Source organism: Salvelinus fontinalis, chromosome 14, assembly GCF_029448725.1.
Source record: "Salvelinus fontinalis isolate EN_2023a chromosome 14, ASM2944872v1, whole genome shotgun sequence".
Taxonomy (NCBI): Eukaryota; Metazoa; Chordata; class Actinopteri; order Salmoniformes; family Salmonidae; genus Salvelinus; species Salvelinus fontinalis.
This window is the reverse complement of record NC_074678.1, coordinates 38981283-39001438: the sequence shown is the minus strand read 5'-3', so window position 1 is coordinate 39001438 and position 20156 is coordinate 38981283. Positions and strand designations below refer to the sequence as shown.

The window sequence follows — 20156 nt, the reverse complement described above, 5'->3', positions numbered from 1 at the left end:
GTACCTATGATAAAAATTACAGACCTCTACATGCTTTGTAAGTAGGAAAACCTGCAAAATCGGCAGTGTATCCAATACTTGTTCTCCCCACTGTACATAATATGACATTTGAAATGTCTTTATTCTTTTAGAACTTCTGTGAGTGTAATGTTCACTGTTCATTTTTATTGTTTATTACACTTTTGTATATTATCTACTTTACTTGCTTTAGCAATGTTAACATATGTTTCCCATGACAATAAAGCACCTTGAATTGAATTGAATTGAATTGAGAGAGAAAGAGGAAGAGCGAGAGATACAGAAAGAAACAGAGGGAGAGAGAGAGCTACAGAGAGAAACAAAGGGAGAGAGCTAGAGAGAAAGAGAGAGAGAGAGCTACAGAGAGAAACAGAGGGAGAGCGAGATACAGAGGAAGAGCGAGAGAGACAGAGAGAAACAGAGGTAGAGCAAGAGAGACAGAGAGAAACAGCTGGAGAGAGAGATACCGAGAGAGAGATACCGAGAGAGATACCAAGAGAGAGAGAGAGAGAGAGATACCGAGAGAGATACCAAGAGAGAGAGAGAGAGAGATACCGAGAGAGATACCAAGAGAGAGAGAGAGAGAGAGAGATACCGAGAGAGATACCAAGAGAGAGAGAGAGAGAGATACCGAGAGAGATACCAAGAGAGAGAGAGAGATATACCGAGAAACAGAGAGAGAGATACAGAGAGAAACAGAGAGAGAGATACAGAGGGATGTAGGGAGAAACAGAGGGAGAGAGAGATACAGAGGGAGAGATGGTGAGATGGTGGGATAAAAGAGGAAGTACTGGTTATTACCAAGCTCCTTACTATATGACAACATATTACCTTATAATGTCGCGATATGTAGTAGAAATCTACAGTAAGGGAGGAAACTCACATTGCCGCCCGCCTTTCTTTCTCCACCACCACAGATCATGGAGGGCTTGACGGAGCCTCTCGACCAGTCACTCTGGCTGCAGGTCTCATGGGCCCCCACGGGCAGCAGGGCCTGCTGCAGCTATTTGGCAATGGGACCGCCAGCTACAGGGGAGAAGACATGGTCAAAACACACAGTCATAAGACGGGCATAGTATAACACAGTTGTAACACGGTGACGTTATAAACACACACACAAGGTGGCAGACAAGAAAAAAAAAGAAGAAAGTGGAACCAATTCGGAATAAATTTGTATTGGGCGTTGCACCAGCCTTCTGGGAGATCTGGTGAAGGACAAGGAAAAAAGGAGAAAAGTGGAATATGTTTTGAGTGAATATGGAATGGAGGATCTCACAGAACTTTTGGAAGAGCTTGAGGAGGAAATTGAATGTGATGAGTGAGGATGAATTAACTGTGGTGGCAGGTTCAGTGATGACTGCTGAGAAGAAGTTAAGTGTAGAGCGAGAAAGTGAGGTGAAGAATGTGGGCGTGAAGTGCAGAAAGAGGGATACGTGCTCCAGTAGTTCAGAGACGGAACCTGGTGAGAGTGAGAATGAAGTACCTGTGCTGAGGACCACCGAGATCGGGCCTTTTACCGAGGATGATAAGGGTGATTCTGGCCCAGAGGGAGTGGGATTTCTAGAGAGAATGGATCCTTGAATTTTGGGTGATCCATATGTGATGTCAGGCTGACCGGAGGAGAGGTTGGGTGGAGGATAGGTTGACTGGAGGAGAGGTTGGGTGGAGGATAGGTTGACTGGAGGAGAGGCTGGGGACTGGTGAATTGGTGAAGATAACTCGGAGTGGACTCCTGATGATTTATTGTGTTTCCTCCACCCAGAGGGAGCGGGAGCTCCGGATTACACGATTAGGGATAAAAATTGTGACTTGCTTTGCTCTCTGGAGCAGGGCCCCGATGAAAGGAGTGATAAGTGATTTTAACCCTATCTAACCCTACTCCAGACCAACATAACACTACCACTCAACACCCCCTCAGCTGTTCTGCAGTAAATCCTCACAATCCCAAGAACTTGTCTGCCGCTGCCACCACAGCCTTTTATTTTCTGTGACTTTCCATCCATTTATGCAGTACAATGAACAACCATAGCTATACATGCTAAAACGCCCACTTCACCGAAACACATTCTTCCCATCACTCTCTGTTGGTCTCTGCCTACTCACAGGAATCCTCTCAGGATCCCTCACCCTGTACCCATCTTTCTCTACCACTCTCTTTACTGCTTTGGCATATGACACTTTCTCTTCTAATCTAACCCTGGCAACCTCAATCTGCCTTTCTCTCAATGGACCCCTCCGATCTCCAGCCCGATGGGCACCCCCATAACTAACACACACAGCTTTCTCCACCGATACCACACATTCCCTCATCTCATGCCCTCCTGCATACTTCTCACATCTAGGCATCTCCCTCCTACACTCTGCTGCAACATATCCATAAACTTGTCATCTAAAACGCCATAGTATTTTCAGAACAAAAGCTCTCACGGGATAACTGACACGTCCTACCTTGACCTTATCTGGCAAAAACTCTGCATCAAAACTCAGCATGACAGACAGTCTTCTCTGTTTCCCTACGCTCTCCACTGGATCTACGTCTCACCAAACGGCGAGCATCACATACACCAGGAATCTTCCATTTCAACTGCTCCTTTAGTTTAGTTTTTTTAGAGGGCTAATAGTTGACAGTACAATTTTCCTTTTCCCCAATTTTGTATTCCCATAATACAATTTTGTATTATCATATTTTATGTAGGTAGGCCGTGAATGGCCTCACACACCAGTACAGTAGATGGCGGTGTATGCACCAAAAAGTTTGATGTGATCTGCCAACCAAATCCCGAAGAAGAAGAAGAATTCTCATCAGCAGCCTATATTTTAGCCTAGTGCACCAAATTAACATATTTAACAGACAATGAATAAGTTAAACTATATATAGGAATAGAAATTTAAAGAAAATGTAGCCTATTTCAGAACAATGTAGCCATTTTAATTCTCTCTAGAAATACATGGGAAAATGTAAACGCCGAGGATATGGCTTTTGCAAGCGCCAGCATCCTTCTCGAAAAAGTTGACAATCCCAAAATGTGCAAATTCATTAATTACACACATGTAAAAACGAAGGCGCAGGCTGATAAAAAAAAACGAAAGCGTCGGATGAATGCACTGACATATAAGACCAATACATTCTTCATATTTTGTAGGAGAGCTGGCTGAAGACATTAAAGTTGTTCTGGCTGATACACTGTAGTTACAGGCAGTGAACTATTCAAGTGTCAGAATATAATTCAGAAGACCTGCACTTTCACGCTTGCTTTGTGGAGGCAGAGAAGTGTATCCCTCCAGTATCTCTCCAAATTCTGTGCCTTAACCGAGTTGGAGAAGTTGTCAGGTTGTAATTTCTACAGTGAATAAAAATATGCTAGCCATTTATGTTCTGAAAATAGTAAGCATTTCCCCCTCTACATTTTCTGATATAAAATGGCAATCATTCTCACATAACTATGTGTTGATTGATGTGGTCTTATTATACCTACACACTGAAGATGGCTGTAAAGCCGAAACGTATGTGTGCGCTATCCCTGATGCAGTGAAAATAACTATCATTGAATAATGAAGTAAGCTTTAAGCAACATATTTTAGAGTGAGTGCCCATTGTGTCTGAATTTTCAGATTTTACGCACCAGCCAAGCTTCTGGGAGAGCGCACTGGTTCTCTTCTGATTAGCTATATTCTCTACAGCCTTCTAAGGTGGAAGCATTTTTCTGAGACAGCATAATGTGTTTTCTTATTTCCAATGGCTGTCTATCCTGTCTTTGCGTTCATAATCTAATGTTAAATTTAAGGTGTTGATGAATTCTTGTCTGAAAAGAGCATCCCAGTGCGGTGTTGGGGGCTCTTTTTCAAATATTAGGTTTTGAGCAATTAAGATTTGTATGCTACGCCTCCTCAGGTTTAGGCACCCCCCACACACAAATGTACAACAACATTTTTGGGAAACGTGTTGTTCAGTACATCGTTCTGCACCGTAGCAAACCTTCAAGCAAACTGAACGCACCACAGACATTGAATGATTGATTGGAGACAGCTTGTTAAAGAACATTTCTGCTTGCAGTAAACCCAGTGGATAATGCTGGAAATACCATTCAAAGAAAATACCCCCAAAAAACGACCAAAACGCCTGGCACTAATCATGTAGTAGCCTAAACCTATCAATGTTACATTGAGCTGGGTGAATGGAATATGGATAACAGTTATCCAATATGATCATCTTTTTTTTTTTTTTTTAAATGTCCTCGCTAATCTTGATCTGCACTAACCACCACCGTATCATATGTATTCACTGTATGTGAGGGGTTGAAGGTAGTAGGTAGGCTATTCACCATAGTGTGGACATGTGATGGGCTGAAGGTAGTAGGTAGGCTACTCACCATAGTGTGGATATGTGAGGGGCTGAAGGTAGTAGGTAGGCTACTCACCATAGTGTGGATATGTGATGGACTGAAGGTAGTAGGTAGGCTACTCACCATAGTGTGGATATGTGAGGGGCTGAAGGTAGTAGGTAGGCTACTCACCATAGTGTGGATATTTGAGGGGCTGAAGGTAGTAGGTAGACTACTCACCATAGTGTGGATATGTGAGGGGCTGAAGGTAGTAGGTAGACTACTCACCATAGTGTGGATATGTGAGGGGCTGAAAGTAGTAGGTAGGCTACTCACCATCGTGTGGATATGTGAGGGGCTGAAGGTAGTAGGTAGAGTACTCACCATAGTGTGGATATGTGAGGGGCTGAAGGTAGTAGGTAGGCTACTCACCATAGTGTGGATATGTGATGGGCTGAAGGTAGTAGGTAGACTACTCACCATAGTGTGGATATGTGAGGGGCTGAAGGTAGTAGGTAGGCTACTCACCATAGTGTGGATATGTGAGGGGCTGAAGGTAGTAGGTAGGCTACTCATCATCGTGTGGACATGTGATGGGCTGAAGGTAGTAGGTAGGCTACTCACCATAGTGTGGATATGTGAGGGGCTGAAGGTAGTAGGTAGGCTACTCACCATCGTGTGGATATGTGAGGGGCTGAAGGTAGTAGGTAGGCTACTCACCATCGTGTGGATATGTAAGGGGCTGAAGGTAGTAGGTAGCCTACTCACCATAGTGTGGACATGTGAGGGGCTGAAGGTAGTAGGTAGAGTACTCACCATAGTGTGGATATGTGAGGGGCTGAAGGTAGTAGGTAGGCTATTCACGATCGTGTGGATATGTGAGGGGCTGAAGGTAGTAGGTAGGCTACTGACCATAGTGTGGACATGTGAGGGGCTGAAGGTAGTAGGTAGGCTACTCACCATAGTGTGGATATGTGAGGGGCTGAAGGTAGTAGGTAGGCTACTCACCATCGTGTGGATATGTGAGGGGCTGAAGGTAGTAGGTAGGCTACTCACCATAGTGTGGATATGTGAGGGGCTGAAGGTAGTAGGTAGGCTACTCACCATCGTGTGGACATGTGATGGGCTGAAGGTAGTAGGTAGGCTACTCACCATAGTGTGGATATGTGAGGGGCTGAAGGTAGTAGGTAGGCTACTCACCATCGTGTGGATATGTGAGGGGCTGAAGGTAGTAGGTAGGCTACTCACCATCGTGTGGATATGTGAGGGGCTGAAGGTAGTAGGTAGCCTACTCACCATAGTGTGGACATGTGAGGGGCTGAAGGTAGTAGGTAGGCTTTTCACCATCGTGTGGATATGTGAGGGGCTGAAGGTAGTAGGTAGACTACTCACCATAGTGTGGATATGTGAGGGGCTGAAAGTAGTAGGTAGGCTACTCACCATCGTGTGGATATGTGAGGGGCTGAAGGTAGTAGGTAGGCTACTCACCATAGTGTGGACATGTGAGGGGCTGAAGGTAGTAGGTAGGCTACTACTCACCATAGTGTGGATATGTGAGGGGTTGAATGTAGTAGGTAGGCTACTCAATGTAGCAGTGATGTAAAGTACTTAAGTAAAAATACTTTAAAGAACTACCTAAGTCATTTTTGGGAGTATCTATACTTTACTATTTGTATTTATAGACAGCTTTTACACCATTATAATTCTAGAAAAGCTGTACTTTACTCCCATATATGTTCCCTGACACCAAAAAGTACTAGTTCCATTTGTCATGCTCAGGCAGGAGAGAATGGTCCAATTCACACACCTAGGAACATTGCCCCTCGTCATCCCTACTGCCTCTGATCTGGTGGACTCACTAAACGCAAATACTGCATTTGTAAATGATATCTGACTGTTGGAGTGTGACCCCGTCTGTCCGTATCTAAAATAAACAATACAAAAATGGTGCTGTCTGGTTTGCCCTTATATAATGAATTTGATGTATAGCATTTAAATTGTACTTTTACTCTAGTATGACCATTTTTTTGCTTTTTCCACCACTGTACTTAAGTACATTTAAAACCAGATACTTTTACTCAAGTGGGACCCCGAGTGGTGCAGTGGTCTGAGACACTGCATCTCTATACTAGAGCTGTTACTGCAGTACCTTGGTTCAAATCCAGGATACATCTGGCTGCGATTGGGAGTCCCAAAGGGCTGCGCACAATTGCCCCAGCATCGTCTGTGTTTGGCTGGGGTAGGCTGTCATCGTAAATAAGAATTTGTTCTTAACTGACTTGACTAGTAATAAAAGTTGTATTTTAACGCTCCCGTCAACTCATACGCGCTGCCTCCACACACAGCCCTGCCTCTACACTCAGTCCTTTGGGGCAGCCCTTCTAACCTGGGAAGTGTGACCCCACCTGCTTCTACACCAGCGACTGACCTTATATGAGCTAATTGTCTGTAGCTCAGTGTCAGACTAGCGCTATCAAGCCAGGAGAGTCGGAATTTAATATTTAACATTGTTAATATGAACACAATCATCACTTTTGTTTTGGAAATTTATTGCTGTTTCCATTTTCCATACATGCATATCATGCATGTGAACCTCAAACACAAAATGTCAAGGAATTTAGTTCTTACAGTTACTGTTTTGTTAGCAGGTTAATATTTATTGTCATGAGTTTTGCCCTGGAATCAGCTCTGCAGAGTAGTCACTGGCTGGCACAGCAGTCACTAGCTGGCACAGCCACAAAGTCCTAAAATCAGATGTTAAACCTAACCCACACTGCTAACTAATGCGTAACCCTATCCTTAAATTAAGATTAAAAAGATAATTTTGTGATAGACAATTTTGACTTTGCAGCTGGCCCAGCTAGCGGAAACCGCTCAGTTCTACCTTCAGGGCAAGACTCATGACAATAATCGCCAACCTGCGTTTTGCTACTCAGAGGCACCTACCAACAAACTGAAGGCTGTAAAGCAGAAACATCTGTGTATGATATCCCTGATGCAGTGAAAATAACATAAATCAAAAAATGAACTAAGCTGTGTGACAATTTTTTACTTTATGCAAAATAGAGTCCAGACCTACTACATATGTTTACTCAGAGGCTCCCCATGATCAATCATTAATAGGGCCTTCGTTTCTCTCTTTGGTAGATGTCCAGTAGTATGTGTTCAGAACATCCAGTTCCCTGTCCTGGAGATGTCTGTGGCAGACTGTAGCTCTCGGTCCCTAAGCATGCTGGGAGAACTCGTCCAGGAAGTGCAGGTGGAACGAGCCAAGGCGTGCCAGGACCTTCTCTAGAGTGGCAGAGGGGGTCAGCACGCACAGTCTGGGAGGGAGGACGCACAAACAAACATTTTAATTTACTAATATCTCACATACTCAGGGGTGTCATGCACCACAAAAATCTGAGGGCAAATTGTAGGCCCCTCATGTCCATAAATTATTTTGCGTTTTTCAAACAAACACCTGAAACAGTTTTTTTTCCTTCAATCTAGAGCCAATCATTATATGTAAAAAATAGGTTTATTTATTTATTATCTAAGCATAGCTCTTGAGCTCTCTGTATTGTCCTGACTGGTGATTATTTTGTTTTAAAGAAACTAAAAACATAAAATCTGGGTAAAGAATAAAAGGACTGAGTCTTATTCAGTACATTTTGAAATTGCTTGCTTTTCTAAAGTCTACCAACCTTGCCAGCAGGAATGCCAATTTAGATAGTTATACAAGCTGCCTAACTTTATTGATAGCCTCAAGTGTCTTTGTAGCTAGTTATGAGGTTGGGAACCTATTTGGGCTAGCTAAAGACAACTTCATACAATTACTAGGTGGCAAGTAGTATTAGAGAGAGAAATATGCAGTACCAGTCAAAAGTTTGGACAAACCTACTCATTCAAGGGTTTCTTTATTTTTGCTATTTTCTACACTGATTGTGTAACGTCTCCTTCTAACTCATTCTCAAACACATAGATCCCCTGAACGCAGCTCACTCTCCAGATCCCAATCACTTGAATTCTAATCACCCGTTCACACACCTGTATGTCATTATCACACACTATTTAGTTCAGTTTTTTTTGCACCGCATCACTGAGGTATTGTTTGTTATGTGACACTTTTTGGAGTGCTATTTTTTCCTGTGTTTACTCCCGTGTATGATAGTGAGGCAGCCAGGCAAAACTAATGGTGCCTTTTGCCTGTACTTTATTGGATTTCCCGTTATCAACCTATTGCCTGATCTCCCGGACTACGTTACTAGCCTTTCCCCTGCCTGTACTGTTGCCCTTTTGGATCCCCTGTGTATGACCTTCTGCCTGCCCCTGGACCCAGCTACCTGCCTCCTCCTGTGGTGCTTTGCAATAAACACCTGCTGCGCCCTGCACTTGAAACCAGCTCCGTCTCCTCTCGTGTTCATTACAGATTGAGCCAATCATTTGTGTTGTGACAAGGTAGGGGTGGTATACAGAAGCTAGCCCTATTTGGTCAAAGACCAAGTCCATATTATGGCAAGATCTGCTCAAATAAGCAAAGAGAAATGAGTCAATCATTACTTTAAGACATGAAGGTCAGTCAATCTGGACATTTAAGAACTTTGAAAGTTTCTTAAAGTGCAGTCACAAAAACCATCAAGCGCTATTATGAAACTGTCTCTCATGAGGACTGCCACAGGAAAGGAAGACCCAGAGTTACCTCTGCTGCAGAGGATAAGTTCATTAGTATTAACTGCACCTCAAATTTCAGCCCAAATATATGCTACAGTGTTCAGAGGGCACTGCTTGACTCAGGCCTTCATGGTTGAATTGCTGCAAAGAAACCACTACTAAAGGACAGCAATAAGACGAGACTTGCTTGGGCCAAGAAACATGAGCAATGAACATTAGACCAGTGAAAATCTGAGTCCAAATTTGGTATTTTTGGATCCAACCGCTGTGTTGTGAGATGCAGAGTAGGTGAACGGATGATCTCTGCATGTATGTTTTCTACTGTAAAGCATGGAGGTGTGATGGTGCTTTGCTTGTGACACTTTCAGTGATTTATTTATAATTCAAGGCACACTTAAGCAGAATGGCTATCACAGAATTCTGCAGCGATACGCCATCCCACCTGGTTTGACCTTAGTGGGACTATCATTTATTTTTCAACAGGACAATGACCCAACACACCAGGCTGTGTAAAGGCTATTTGACCAAGGAGAGTGAATGAATGCTGCATCAGATGATCTGGCCTCAACCCAATTGAGATGGGATAAACATGCTTGAATATATATGCTGAGCCAATCAGTTGTGTTGTGACGAGGTAGGGGTGGTATACAGAAGATAGCCCTATTTGGTAAAAGACCAAGTCCATTTTATGGCTTACACAACCTGGAGCTATGTTGGGTCATTGTCCCGTTGAAAAACAAATGATAGTCCCACTAAGTTCAAACCAGATGTGACGGCGTATTGCTATAGAATGCTGTGGGGGCCATGCTGCTTATGCTGAGCACTATTGTTTAACAAAACAAATCTGAGAGGGCATGTGCCCCTGCACACACTCACAATTACCTGATGTGGTATTTGTCCTCTCTCCGCCCATGCTCACACCCTGCTCCCACACACACACCCTCCTCATCGAGTAGGCTCTGACTGTATAGCACGTCTGCCTCCAGTCCGTCAGACTACAGAGAGGGAGCGGAGAGGAGAAAAAAAAAAGAAAAAAGGTAGATGAAGACTACTACCTGTAACCAATCACTGTAAGACGAATGTGACACTTGATAAAAGACAGCTAACCTAACATAATTTGACAACCTGCAGGTTAATACTGCAATATTAGTTTTACTGTTGTCAGGTGTAGGTCGGCAGTGTATTGGTGCTACAGAGGGGTACAGTGGAAGTCTGTGTGCCCACCTTGGCCTGTTCCACTGCCTCAGGGGGAAGGCTCAGACGGGGGTAGATAAAAATACCTCCCATCACTGGCTGACAGCTCACCCCCGGAAGACCAATCAGAAACTCCCAAGCCCGCTGAGCATTCTGGGCCAGGGTGATCCGATTGGTCAGAATCTCCTTTGGTGGAGACAAAGAGAGCAGTAACTAACACATCACACCTTAACACAGCTAATATATAATACTGAACCTGTGTAATGATTACCTCCTTTTTAACATTTGAGTTAATATGAGACTAAGAATTATAGGAGACTACTGTAACTAATGCAGGAATTCCTTACTCATAAGTACCTGTGTATACTTGCTATGGGAGGGGTCTCCAGGTCTGGGAGGGTTAACCATTATTTCTAGGGCGATCTGTCCTGTGACGGGGGTACTGATGTCAGTACACAGGAGGATCTCAGCAAACACCATCACTGCTGGGTCCACATTCACCAGCTCCATGTACCCCCCACGCAGCCCACACCTATACACAGCCAGGGGGATCAGGAGGCAAAGGGCATCCAGTAGTTTAACAGGGCAGAAAAGCTACAATGATTATAAATCATCAGAAGAGTTAAGGCTAAGCATTTGCCTTTTGCTTTAATTTGTAGACATTTTGGTATTTCATTTAATAAATCATCTCCAGACATTGGTGACTTTTTTACATTGCCAACTATAGTATGTGGATGAAGTGGATCTACTGCAAGACTCACTCTCCCATGATGCCATTGGATATGGAGTGAAAGGAGGCCAGCTCTACCATCTCAGAGTACTGCTGACCCATTTCAAACAGGACCCTCTTATAGGACACAAACTCCCTGCCCTCCCCATACACACAGTCCTGATACACCTAGACAGAGCAGGAAGGACAAGTAAAGAGATGAAGGCTGGAAAAGTGAGAGACAGTGAAATAGAGAAAAGCCAATTCTCTCCCACTGCTCATCCTAATGTGTAACAGGTGTTCAGGCAACTAAAGTAGACCTACCAGGTGTTATTTTCATGCACTACCAAACCAAAAGTGTAGTTCTGATATTTGGACACCCTGTGTAACCTGCACCCACAGCCTAACCCCCAGGACCTCATTTATAAACTGTGTAAATACAAAAAAAGACCCCAAAACATGTTTATGCCAGTTCACACAAAAGCTGGCATTTATAAAACTTGAAACTTGATGTGACAATGTGCTCACCATCCCGCAAACTTTATACCATGCATACACACAGTTTCTAGGGGTTGAAGTAACGCATTGAAAGCAGGCAAGTAGATTGGTATTTTGTGAAAATGGGGGATAGCCTATGATGGACACACTTATTCATAACAATATACAGGTTAATAACAAGATGCAATCATTTGCCGTTAGTGAGAAGAGAAAATCTATTTTGTTTATATTTGCATTTTAAAATAATTAGAAAAAAGGCATCTACTGTATTTCCCAGGCTATTATTTATTTCATTTCCATGATCATTGCATAATAAATTCCTCACCCTTTCTGTGATGGTTTCAAATTCACGAGGTAGCACAGGCCTACAACAAGGATAATATTTGTCCCATCTCTCTTTAATTGGACCCCCTTCACAGTAGCAAATAGATAAGCTATTTCAAGTACTTTTCTCTATGCCATCTGATCCGGAGTGCGGTTTATTAAAGGTAGATCACGTCTGAATACTGTCATTTCACATTTCTCCAGTAAACAATATTGCATTTATAGACATAATACATATTTTCATAACCATCGCAGAATAGATGATTCACCTTTTCTGGCAATGATGGGTTCATATTCCCGAAGTAGCCTTAGCCTACAACAAATTACCATGCACATCTCTGATTTAATTGGGCCAATTAGATACGCTATTATTTCAAGTATGTTGCTCTATGCATCAGAAAGGAAGCGTGGTTTATAACATACAGTAGAATTTAACAGGTGAACAGACAGTTGATCTGTGTGTAGGCTGCCACTATAAGTAGACAATGTTTTAGGATTTGCCCACTGCAGCATAAGTTGGATAAAAAGTAAACGCATAACATTAGGCCCTATTAAATGCAAATGGTCTGTTTACAGGTCAACAGCAATTGTGGTTGTCTTTCATAAACTTTTTGTCTGTTAGCCTAGGCCTGCAGCAAGCGTCACTGAAAAAGTTGAACATTCTTCCATCACCGCCAAATAAATGTAGGCTATTTGATCAAGTTTGCTATTGCCTTTAGAAAACTACACCGGCCTAATTCGAATACTTCCAAAGTATACAACAAATAATGCCGTTATTGTTACCATGAAAGGTGAATGATCAGCATTTTAGTGCTCGTTAACGAGCCACAGTTTCAGGACAGGTCTGATTAAAAACGGGGAAAAATGCATATGTATGGTCTGTACCAAGTTAATAATTCAATATTTTTGTACTTGTGCAGTCCTTTCAGAAATGGCGCATGCAGATACTTAGTGTGCAATTTACGCAACGGTTATAAATGACCCCCTGATCTCCAATAATTATCAATATCACCTCATTGACCAATAGGAAGAGCTTCTCTTCTGCAGCAAACTGAATCACCCATTCTATAGATTTCCTGCTCTGTACATGACCTGTTAGGGAGGGAAAATGACAGTTTGGTGAGCGGGTAATATCATCTTAAAGATAAAATGTCACAGGAAACTTTGATGGGCATGTTGCCAAAGAAAACACCTAGCTATCACACAATACCAGGGCCGGCTCGAGGCATAAGTGGCATAAGTGGTTGCTTAGGGACTCTGGCCACTTACACTCACCCCCATTTATTTTGTTAAACCATGATATCTGAATGAGAGTGCAAAAGTCATGTCAAAACGTGTAGAATTGCAGGAAATTAGCTTTAGAGCGACAACAACAAAAAAATCTTCCCCATTGCAAAATGAGTAGAATTGCATGAAATTAGTTATAAAGTTGCAAAAACCTATCCCCGCCTCATAGCAAAATTTGTAGAACTGCAGAAAACATGCTTTAAAACTGCATAAATGTCTAAGCCGCATAGCAAAATGTGTGAACTACAGGAAATTAACTTACATTTTCCCTCCGATGTCAACCAAATCTCACTTAAGGCCCCCAAAAGGCTAGAGCCCTGCATGCTACGATTAAAATGTGATCTATAGAAAGACCTATGGACTCAAGACTTTGTTAAACTTCAAACTATTTGGCTAAGTCAATTTAATAGCTTATAATTTAATAAAATCAATTTCAAAGCATTACACACAATGACATCCGAACTTGACTACAGACCAGTGGGGTTACCAGGGTTGCTGATGTAGAGCGCTCTGGGCCTGCAGTGCCCTCTAGAGGCGGTGAGGGCTTGGTGCAGCTCCCCCGGCTCCAGGGCCCAGCCCTGCTCCTCTCTCAGCTGGTAGGGCACCAGGACAACCCCTACCTCCTCCAGCAGCATGGGCAGGGTGTGGGGGCAGGGCTGGGGGATCAACACACCCGTTTGGGACACACCCTCCCCTCTCACCAACAGCTTTACCATCACCTGTAGAAGGGTCGTGTGGAGGAGGGGGAATTATAAGGGCGTCATAAATGCTCATCACAAATCTTACTATGCATCATAGTGCATTATACCTGCAGGCTGTACAATCTTAACAATATATCTATTGAAAATAGAAGTCTACAGTAGACATCTGGTTGGTATGGTCGTAAAGTTTAGTGTGAAGATCTGGGCTTGTTATATTCTTACTTTCAGAGCTGTCTGTGAGCCAGCAGAGATGAAGATGTTGCGGGGATAGGAAGGCACTCCTCCGTCTCGACCAGTGATGAACTCTGCAACGCTGCGCTGAACATGAGGCAGCCCACAGGAGTCTGTGTATGAACCTATTACAAAACAGACAATTAATGAATCAATCAACCAACCAGATCAATCACTAAAACAAATATACCCTTTAACATAATTTAAACCAAATATACCATAAGTAGGCCTACTGCTCTATTCACTGCCTAAGTGATGAGATGAGAGTATGACGCATAAACAACCAACTTACCCACACTGCCCCCATCACACTCCCCCAGCAGCCTCTGGGCTCTCTGCCTGACATCCCCAGGAAGTGTGTCATCATGCAGGAGTTCAGGGTACAGACAGACCGACAGGACCTGACAGACAGCACACAGACACAGAGCTGAAGACAGACTGCAAGATACTTGGTCATAGACAGATCCACAGCGAGAGCAGAAAAGAGTGAGCATGAGTGAGCGAAAGAGAGGGCAGAAGAGCGAGTGTGCATGAGGGAGTGAGTGAGTCAGAAAGATAGAGACCACACCTGTCGCACAAAGGAGATTGGTTTTATCCCGGTCCTGTGTGAATCACCTGAGCTAATGTCAATAACTTCCTTGAATGGTTTCTGCTCTCCCTGTAGAGAAGACAGAAAGGGGACTTATCTACATGCAACAAAAATAAACGCAACATGTAATGGGTTGATCCCATGTTTCATGGGCTGAAATGTCCATACGCACAAAACGCTTCTCAAATTGGGCACAAATTTCTTTACATCCCTGTTTGTGAGCATTTTTCCTTTGCCAAGATAATCCATCCATTTGACACGTGGCATATCAAGAAGTAGATTAAACAGCGTGATCATTACATTGGTGCATCAGTATGACATGACTAAATCTATCCTTCAACACATTATATGCAGTTTAATCATTTTGGAGAAAGCTAACATTTAACAGAAATTAAAACCCACATCCTGGTTTGATAACCTGAATAAAATTGTGTGCGCAGGGCCGGACCCAGGCATAAGCAACAATAGCAATCGCCTAGGGCCCCTGGCTGCTAGGGAGCCCCCAACAAAACTCAGTTGGGGTCTCAACTTACTGTTCAGTTTGACTTAATATTCTCTCTCATCTCAAGATGTCATTAATATGACATAAGTCATTTCAAAATGGTTAGAAAACTGCAAGTTGGTTCTCTTCCCTATGACAAAATGAATTGCATGATGTGTTATACAGTACAATAGCAACATTTTCTCTCCTCACCATGGCAAAATGTGAATTGCAGAAAACATGCCTAAAACAAATATTCCTCAAGAAAATAAATATGCGCGTGATGACAGTGCACAAAAAAAAAATTTTGGTTAAATTCCCATGTAATGAAAAAAAGTGTTAATGGGTTTCAATCACATTTCAACTCTGATGGTTGTCACAAAAACTGCTAGCGGGAAACTTCCAGTGGAACTGGAGGGCGCGCAAATCAAATAATCAATCATAAAAATGGTGGATATTAAAACACACACATATGAAGTTGAAGTTGGAAGTTTACATACGCCTTAGCCAAATACATTTAAGCTCAGTTTCACAATTCCTGACATTTAATCCTAGGAAAAATTCCCTGTCTTAAGTCAGTTACAGGCTGACTACACTGCTCGCGCCGCGTGTGTGAGCATTGAAAAATAAATGTTGGAATCTATATTATTCAATTATTGCACCAACACTGCTCACGCGTGTCTGCGTTGCCAAGGGCTAAAATAGAAGTCAGTTCTATTTGTGACGCAGATTGCATTGCAAGTCCTGCCTCTCCCATCTCCTCATTGGTTTATAGAAGCAGGTACCCACGTGACATCTCCTCATTGGTTATACCCACATGGGTGACTGAAAGACGAACAAGGTCAGTGGCTGTAATGCACCTAATTTATGAAAGTTGCCAATTGCAATATAAAGTCAAGAGAAGAAAAAGCCTGGAAGGAAGAGATGACTAGAAACGATTCGGTTGACGGTTTTGTGTGGATTAATTGTCGGAGTAGAGGACCTTGTGCATTTCACGTAAAATAACTCAATGTTTATATCCCAGGACAAATTAGCTAGCAAAAGCAAGCTAGTTAGCTAAATTGCCATAAATATTTAATGCTTTTCGACCTGTCCCCAAATTAGTGTAATTGGTTCAGAGTTAATTTTGATATTTTGACCTGCGTGTCGCAATCGCATTTGGTGTGGTGGACAAAATAAATGTATGCACGATGGCTTTAAAATTGTTTAACTTGGGTCAAACATTTCAGCTAGCCTTCCACAAGCTTCCCACAATAAGTTGGGTGAATTGTGGCCCATTCATCCTGACAGAGCTGGTGTAACTGAGTCCGGTTTGTAAGCCTCCTTGCTCGCACACGCTTTTTCAGTTCTGCCCACAAATTACCTATAGGATTCAGGTCAGGGCTTTGTGATGGCCACTCCAATACCTTGACTTTGTTGTCCTTAAGCCATTTTGCCACAACTTTGGAAGTATGCTTGGGGTCAATGTCCATTTGGAAGACCCATTTGCGACCAAGCTTTAACTTCCTGACTGATGTCTTGAGATGTTGCTTCAATATATCCACATAATTGTCCTTCCTCATAATGCCATCTATGTTGTGAAGTGCACCAGTCCCTCCTGCTGCAAAGCAGTCCCACAACATGATGCTGCCACCCCCGTGCTTCACAGTTGGGATGTTGTTCTTCGGCTTGCAAGCCTCCACCTTTTTCCTCAAAACATAATGGTCATTATGGCCAAACAGTTCTGTTGTTGTTTCATCAGACCAGAGGACATTTCTCCAAAAAGTACAATCTTTGTCCCCATGTGCAGTTTGCAAACCATAGTCTGCCTTTTTTTAATGGTGGTTTTGGAGCAGTGGCTTCTTCCTTGCTGAGTGGCCTTTCAGGTTATGTCGATGTAGGCCTCATTTTACTGTGGATATAGACACTTTTGTACCGGTTTCCTCCAGCATCTTCACAAGGTCCTTTGCTGTTCTGGAATTGATTTGCACCTCACAAAAGTATGTTCATCTCTAGGAGAGAGAACGCATCTCCTTCCTGAGCGGTATGATGGCTGCGAGGTCCCATGGTGTTTATACTTGCGTACCATTGTTTGTACAGATGAACGTGGTGCCTTCAGCCATTTGGAAATTGCTCCCAAGGATGAATCAGACTTGTGGAGGTCTACAATTTTTTTTCTGATGTCTTGGCTGATTTCTTTTACTTTTCCCATGATGTCAAGCAAAGAGGCACCGAGTTTGAAGGTAGGCCTTGAAATAATTCCACAGGTACACCTCCAATTGACTCAAATTATGTCAATTAGTCTATCAGAACCTTCTGAAGCCATGACATCATTTTATGGAATTTTCCAAAATGTTTAAAGGCACAGTCAACTTAGTGTATGTAAACTTCTGACCCACTGGAATTGTGATAGTGAATTAAGTGAAATAATCTGTCTGTAAACAATTGTTGGAAAAATTACTTGTGTCATGCACAAAGTAGATGTCCTAACCAACTTGCCAAAACTATAGTTTGTTAACAAGAAATTTGTGGAGTTGTTGAAAAACAAGTTAATGACTCCAACCTAAGTGTCTGTAAACTTCCAACTTCAACTGTATATAAGTGTCTTATAACAACTGAAAGCTTAAATTCTTGTTAATCTAACGGCACTGTCCGATTTACAGTAGCTATTACAGCGAAAGCATGCCATGCAATTGTTTGACGACAGTGCCCCACATCAAAATATTTTTCCATCCAATAATTTTCTAAATTACCTCATACTTGCCATTTTAAGAGGATGGTCTCAAAACAAATTCTGGTTGGTTTTTCTTACCATATATTGTTATATTCTTCTACATTATTTTAACATTAATACAAAGTTCAAAGTGTTTTCTTTCCAATGGTACCAATTATATGCATATCCTGGCTTCAGGGCCTAAGCAACAGGCAGTTTACTTCGGGCACGTGATTCAGGCGGAAATTGGGAAAAAAGGGGCCTAGTCCTAAATTTTTAAATAGCCAATGTGCCCACTCTTCTTGGCATGTGTGCTCTAGCCAACAGCTCGCAGATACAGTGCGGGTTGGCTAGTCTACATGAGATTTTGTATGGATAAGAGCAAGATTCTTTTCATTTGTCAAACTACAACAAATCATCACCAGAATAAGACCCTTGATATTTATTGTAAAGGAACATCAAGCTCATCACCTTGCACTTTCACCACCCTGTGAAGTTCATCATAACTTATTTAATCTCTAGCCTAATAAACTGCATGCTTTCCTGAGTCGTAGTGGGAGGACCACACAACATATCGCGTGACTCCAAGTTTAATTCAGTATGATGGTTATTATATCAATATTTGCTCATAAAGGCATTTCCACCGACCATTTATTGTATAATACATTTTACAGACAAAATATTCCACCAAAATGTATACAATTTTACCAACATTTCCTGTTTCAGCCTGGTCGTGACTTTCTTCATGCGTCAAGTAATTCTTCTTCATTAAATGGTTGGATGGAATCATGGTTAGTGACTCACCTGTTGGAGTAGTGCAGTGATCTGTTCTGAACGTTTCTGTAGCGCCCTCTGTGGTGAGATTCTGATCCCTCTCACCATGGGGTTCACCTCTTTCAGGGAATACATCCCTCACCAGACAGGACCTCCAAACCCTCAACTAGCACTGTCTATAGACCAGAAACCCCCAACTAGCACAGTCTATAGATCACCAAACCCTCAACTAGCACTTTCTACATAGACAGAAAAAAATGTTGTCTATGTACACCAAAAAACCCTCAGCTAGTCTACAACTGTCAGTGTTGACCTCCAAGGACTCAAGTAGCACTGTCTATATTCCAAACCCTCAATTGTCTAGAACTGTTTATACAAGTTGAAACTTGGGAGCACAGTGTTAAGTTTCTGGATAATGTTTTATTTTCAAGTCTAATATGTCACTTTAGGATTGAAACAGATGTATACAGTACAACAACCATATAAATAAATAATACATTACCATGCTCCTTCAGTTAGTTTCAGCTGCAACATAACCATTTCATTACACCTTGTTTGGAATGATTAATAATGTTCTGGGTATTTTGGTCATTCTCAGCTACATTTTTACATACCTCAGACACAGCAGGTTAGATACGTAGGTTAGAGCTATCCCAATTCTGGACTTTGGGTGTGCGTCTCGGGTCAGTGAGCTTGGATAGGGTAGTATGACAGACTGAGGCTAACCAACCAGCCAGACAAAGGTTGAATTTTCTGAAAATAATTACCTAGAAGTACAAAAACATCTTCAGCAAGAAATAAATTGAATGTGGTTTTGGAGGAAGTTCATATGAAACAGAACCTATGTAAAATAATCATTTTCCCCAAATAAATAGTGAATTCGCTCGTATGCTCTTAAGTACACAGCAACATATGCACCATATTGCCCCACAGAGTATAGTGTTGTGGGCACACAGAAGGATGATAGACAATAATTCTCTGACAACATTTTCCAAGAAGACCAATGCCCTCTACTAACCATGGGTAAAATCCCCTCACAATGATCTCAATTGTGTTTTTAATACACAATGAAATTTAACAGACTACCACTTGGTAATCAGTAAACTCAGGTATGTTTTGGTGGACTGCCATTACAATAATTTCACGGGAACCTGGTAAAATTATGTATGTAGTGTGGATAGCCACTGAATGACAGCCCGGTTAGCCAATGTGCGGGAGCACGGGTTGGTCGGCAGAAATTGAGGTAGTATGTACATGAATGTATAGTTAAAGTGACTATGCATATGTGATAAACAGAGAGTAGCAGCAGTGTAAAAAAAGAGGTGTTGGGGAGGTTGGGGGGGGGGGGGGGGGGTTCACAACGCAAATAGTCCGGGTAGCCATTTGATTACCTGTTCAGGAGTCTTATGGCTTGGGGGTAAAAACTGTTGAGAAGCCTTTATGTCCTAGACTTTACACTCCGGTACCGCTTGCCATGCGGTAGTAGAGAGAACAGTCTATGACTGGGGTGGCTGGGGTCTTTGACAATTTTTAGGGCCTTCCTCTGACACCGCCTGGTGTAGAGGTCCTGGATGGCAGGCAGCTTAGCCCCGGTGATGTACTGGGCCATACACACTACCCTCTGTAGTGGCTTGCGGTCAGAGGCCGAGGAATTGCCGTACCAGGCAATGATGCAACCAGTCA

General features: G+C 42.5%; 1 protein-coding gene across 1 annotated transcript; it reads right to left on the bottom strand.

Annotated features, from left to right (window-relative positions):
* Positions 1-6898: 6898 nt before the first annotated feature.
* Positions 6899-17753, bottom strand: LOC129869326 (alanine aminotransferase 2-like). Its single transcript, XM_055943667.1, has 11 exons — positions 17747-17753; positions 14506-14618; positions 14230-14338; positions 13929-14062; positions 13481-13724; positions 12731-12810; positions 10949-11085; positions 10545-10719; positions 10218-10373; positions 9876-9988; positions 6899-7663 (listed from the first exon to the last, which is right to left on the bottom strand). Exons 1-11 carry the CDS (start codon positions 17751-17753, stop codon positions 7564-7566), a joined length of 1368 nt encoding a protein of 455 aa, XP_055799642.1. The 3' UTR covers positions 6899-7563.
* Between the last annotated feature and the right edge of the window lie 2403 nt (positions 17754-20156).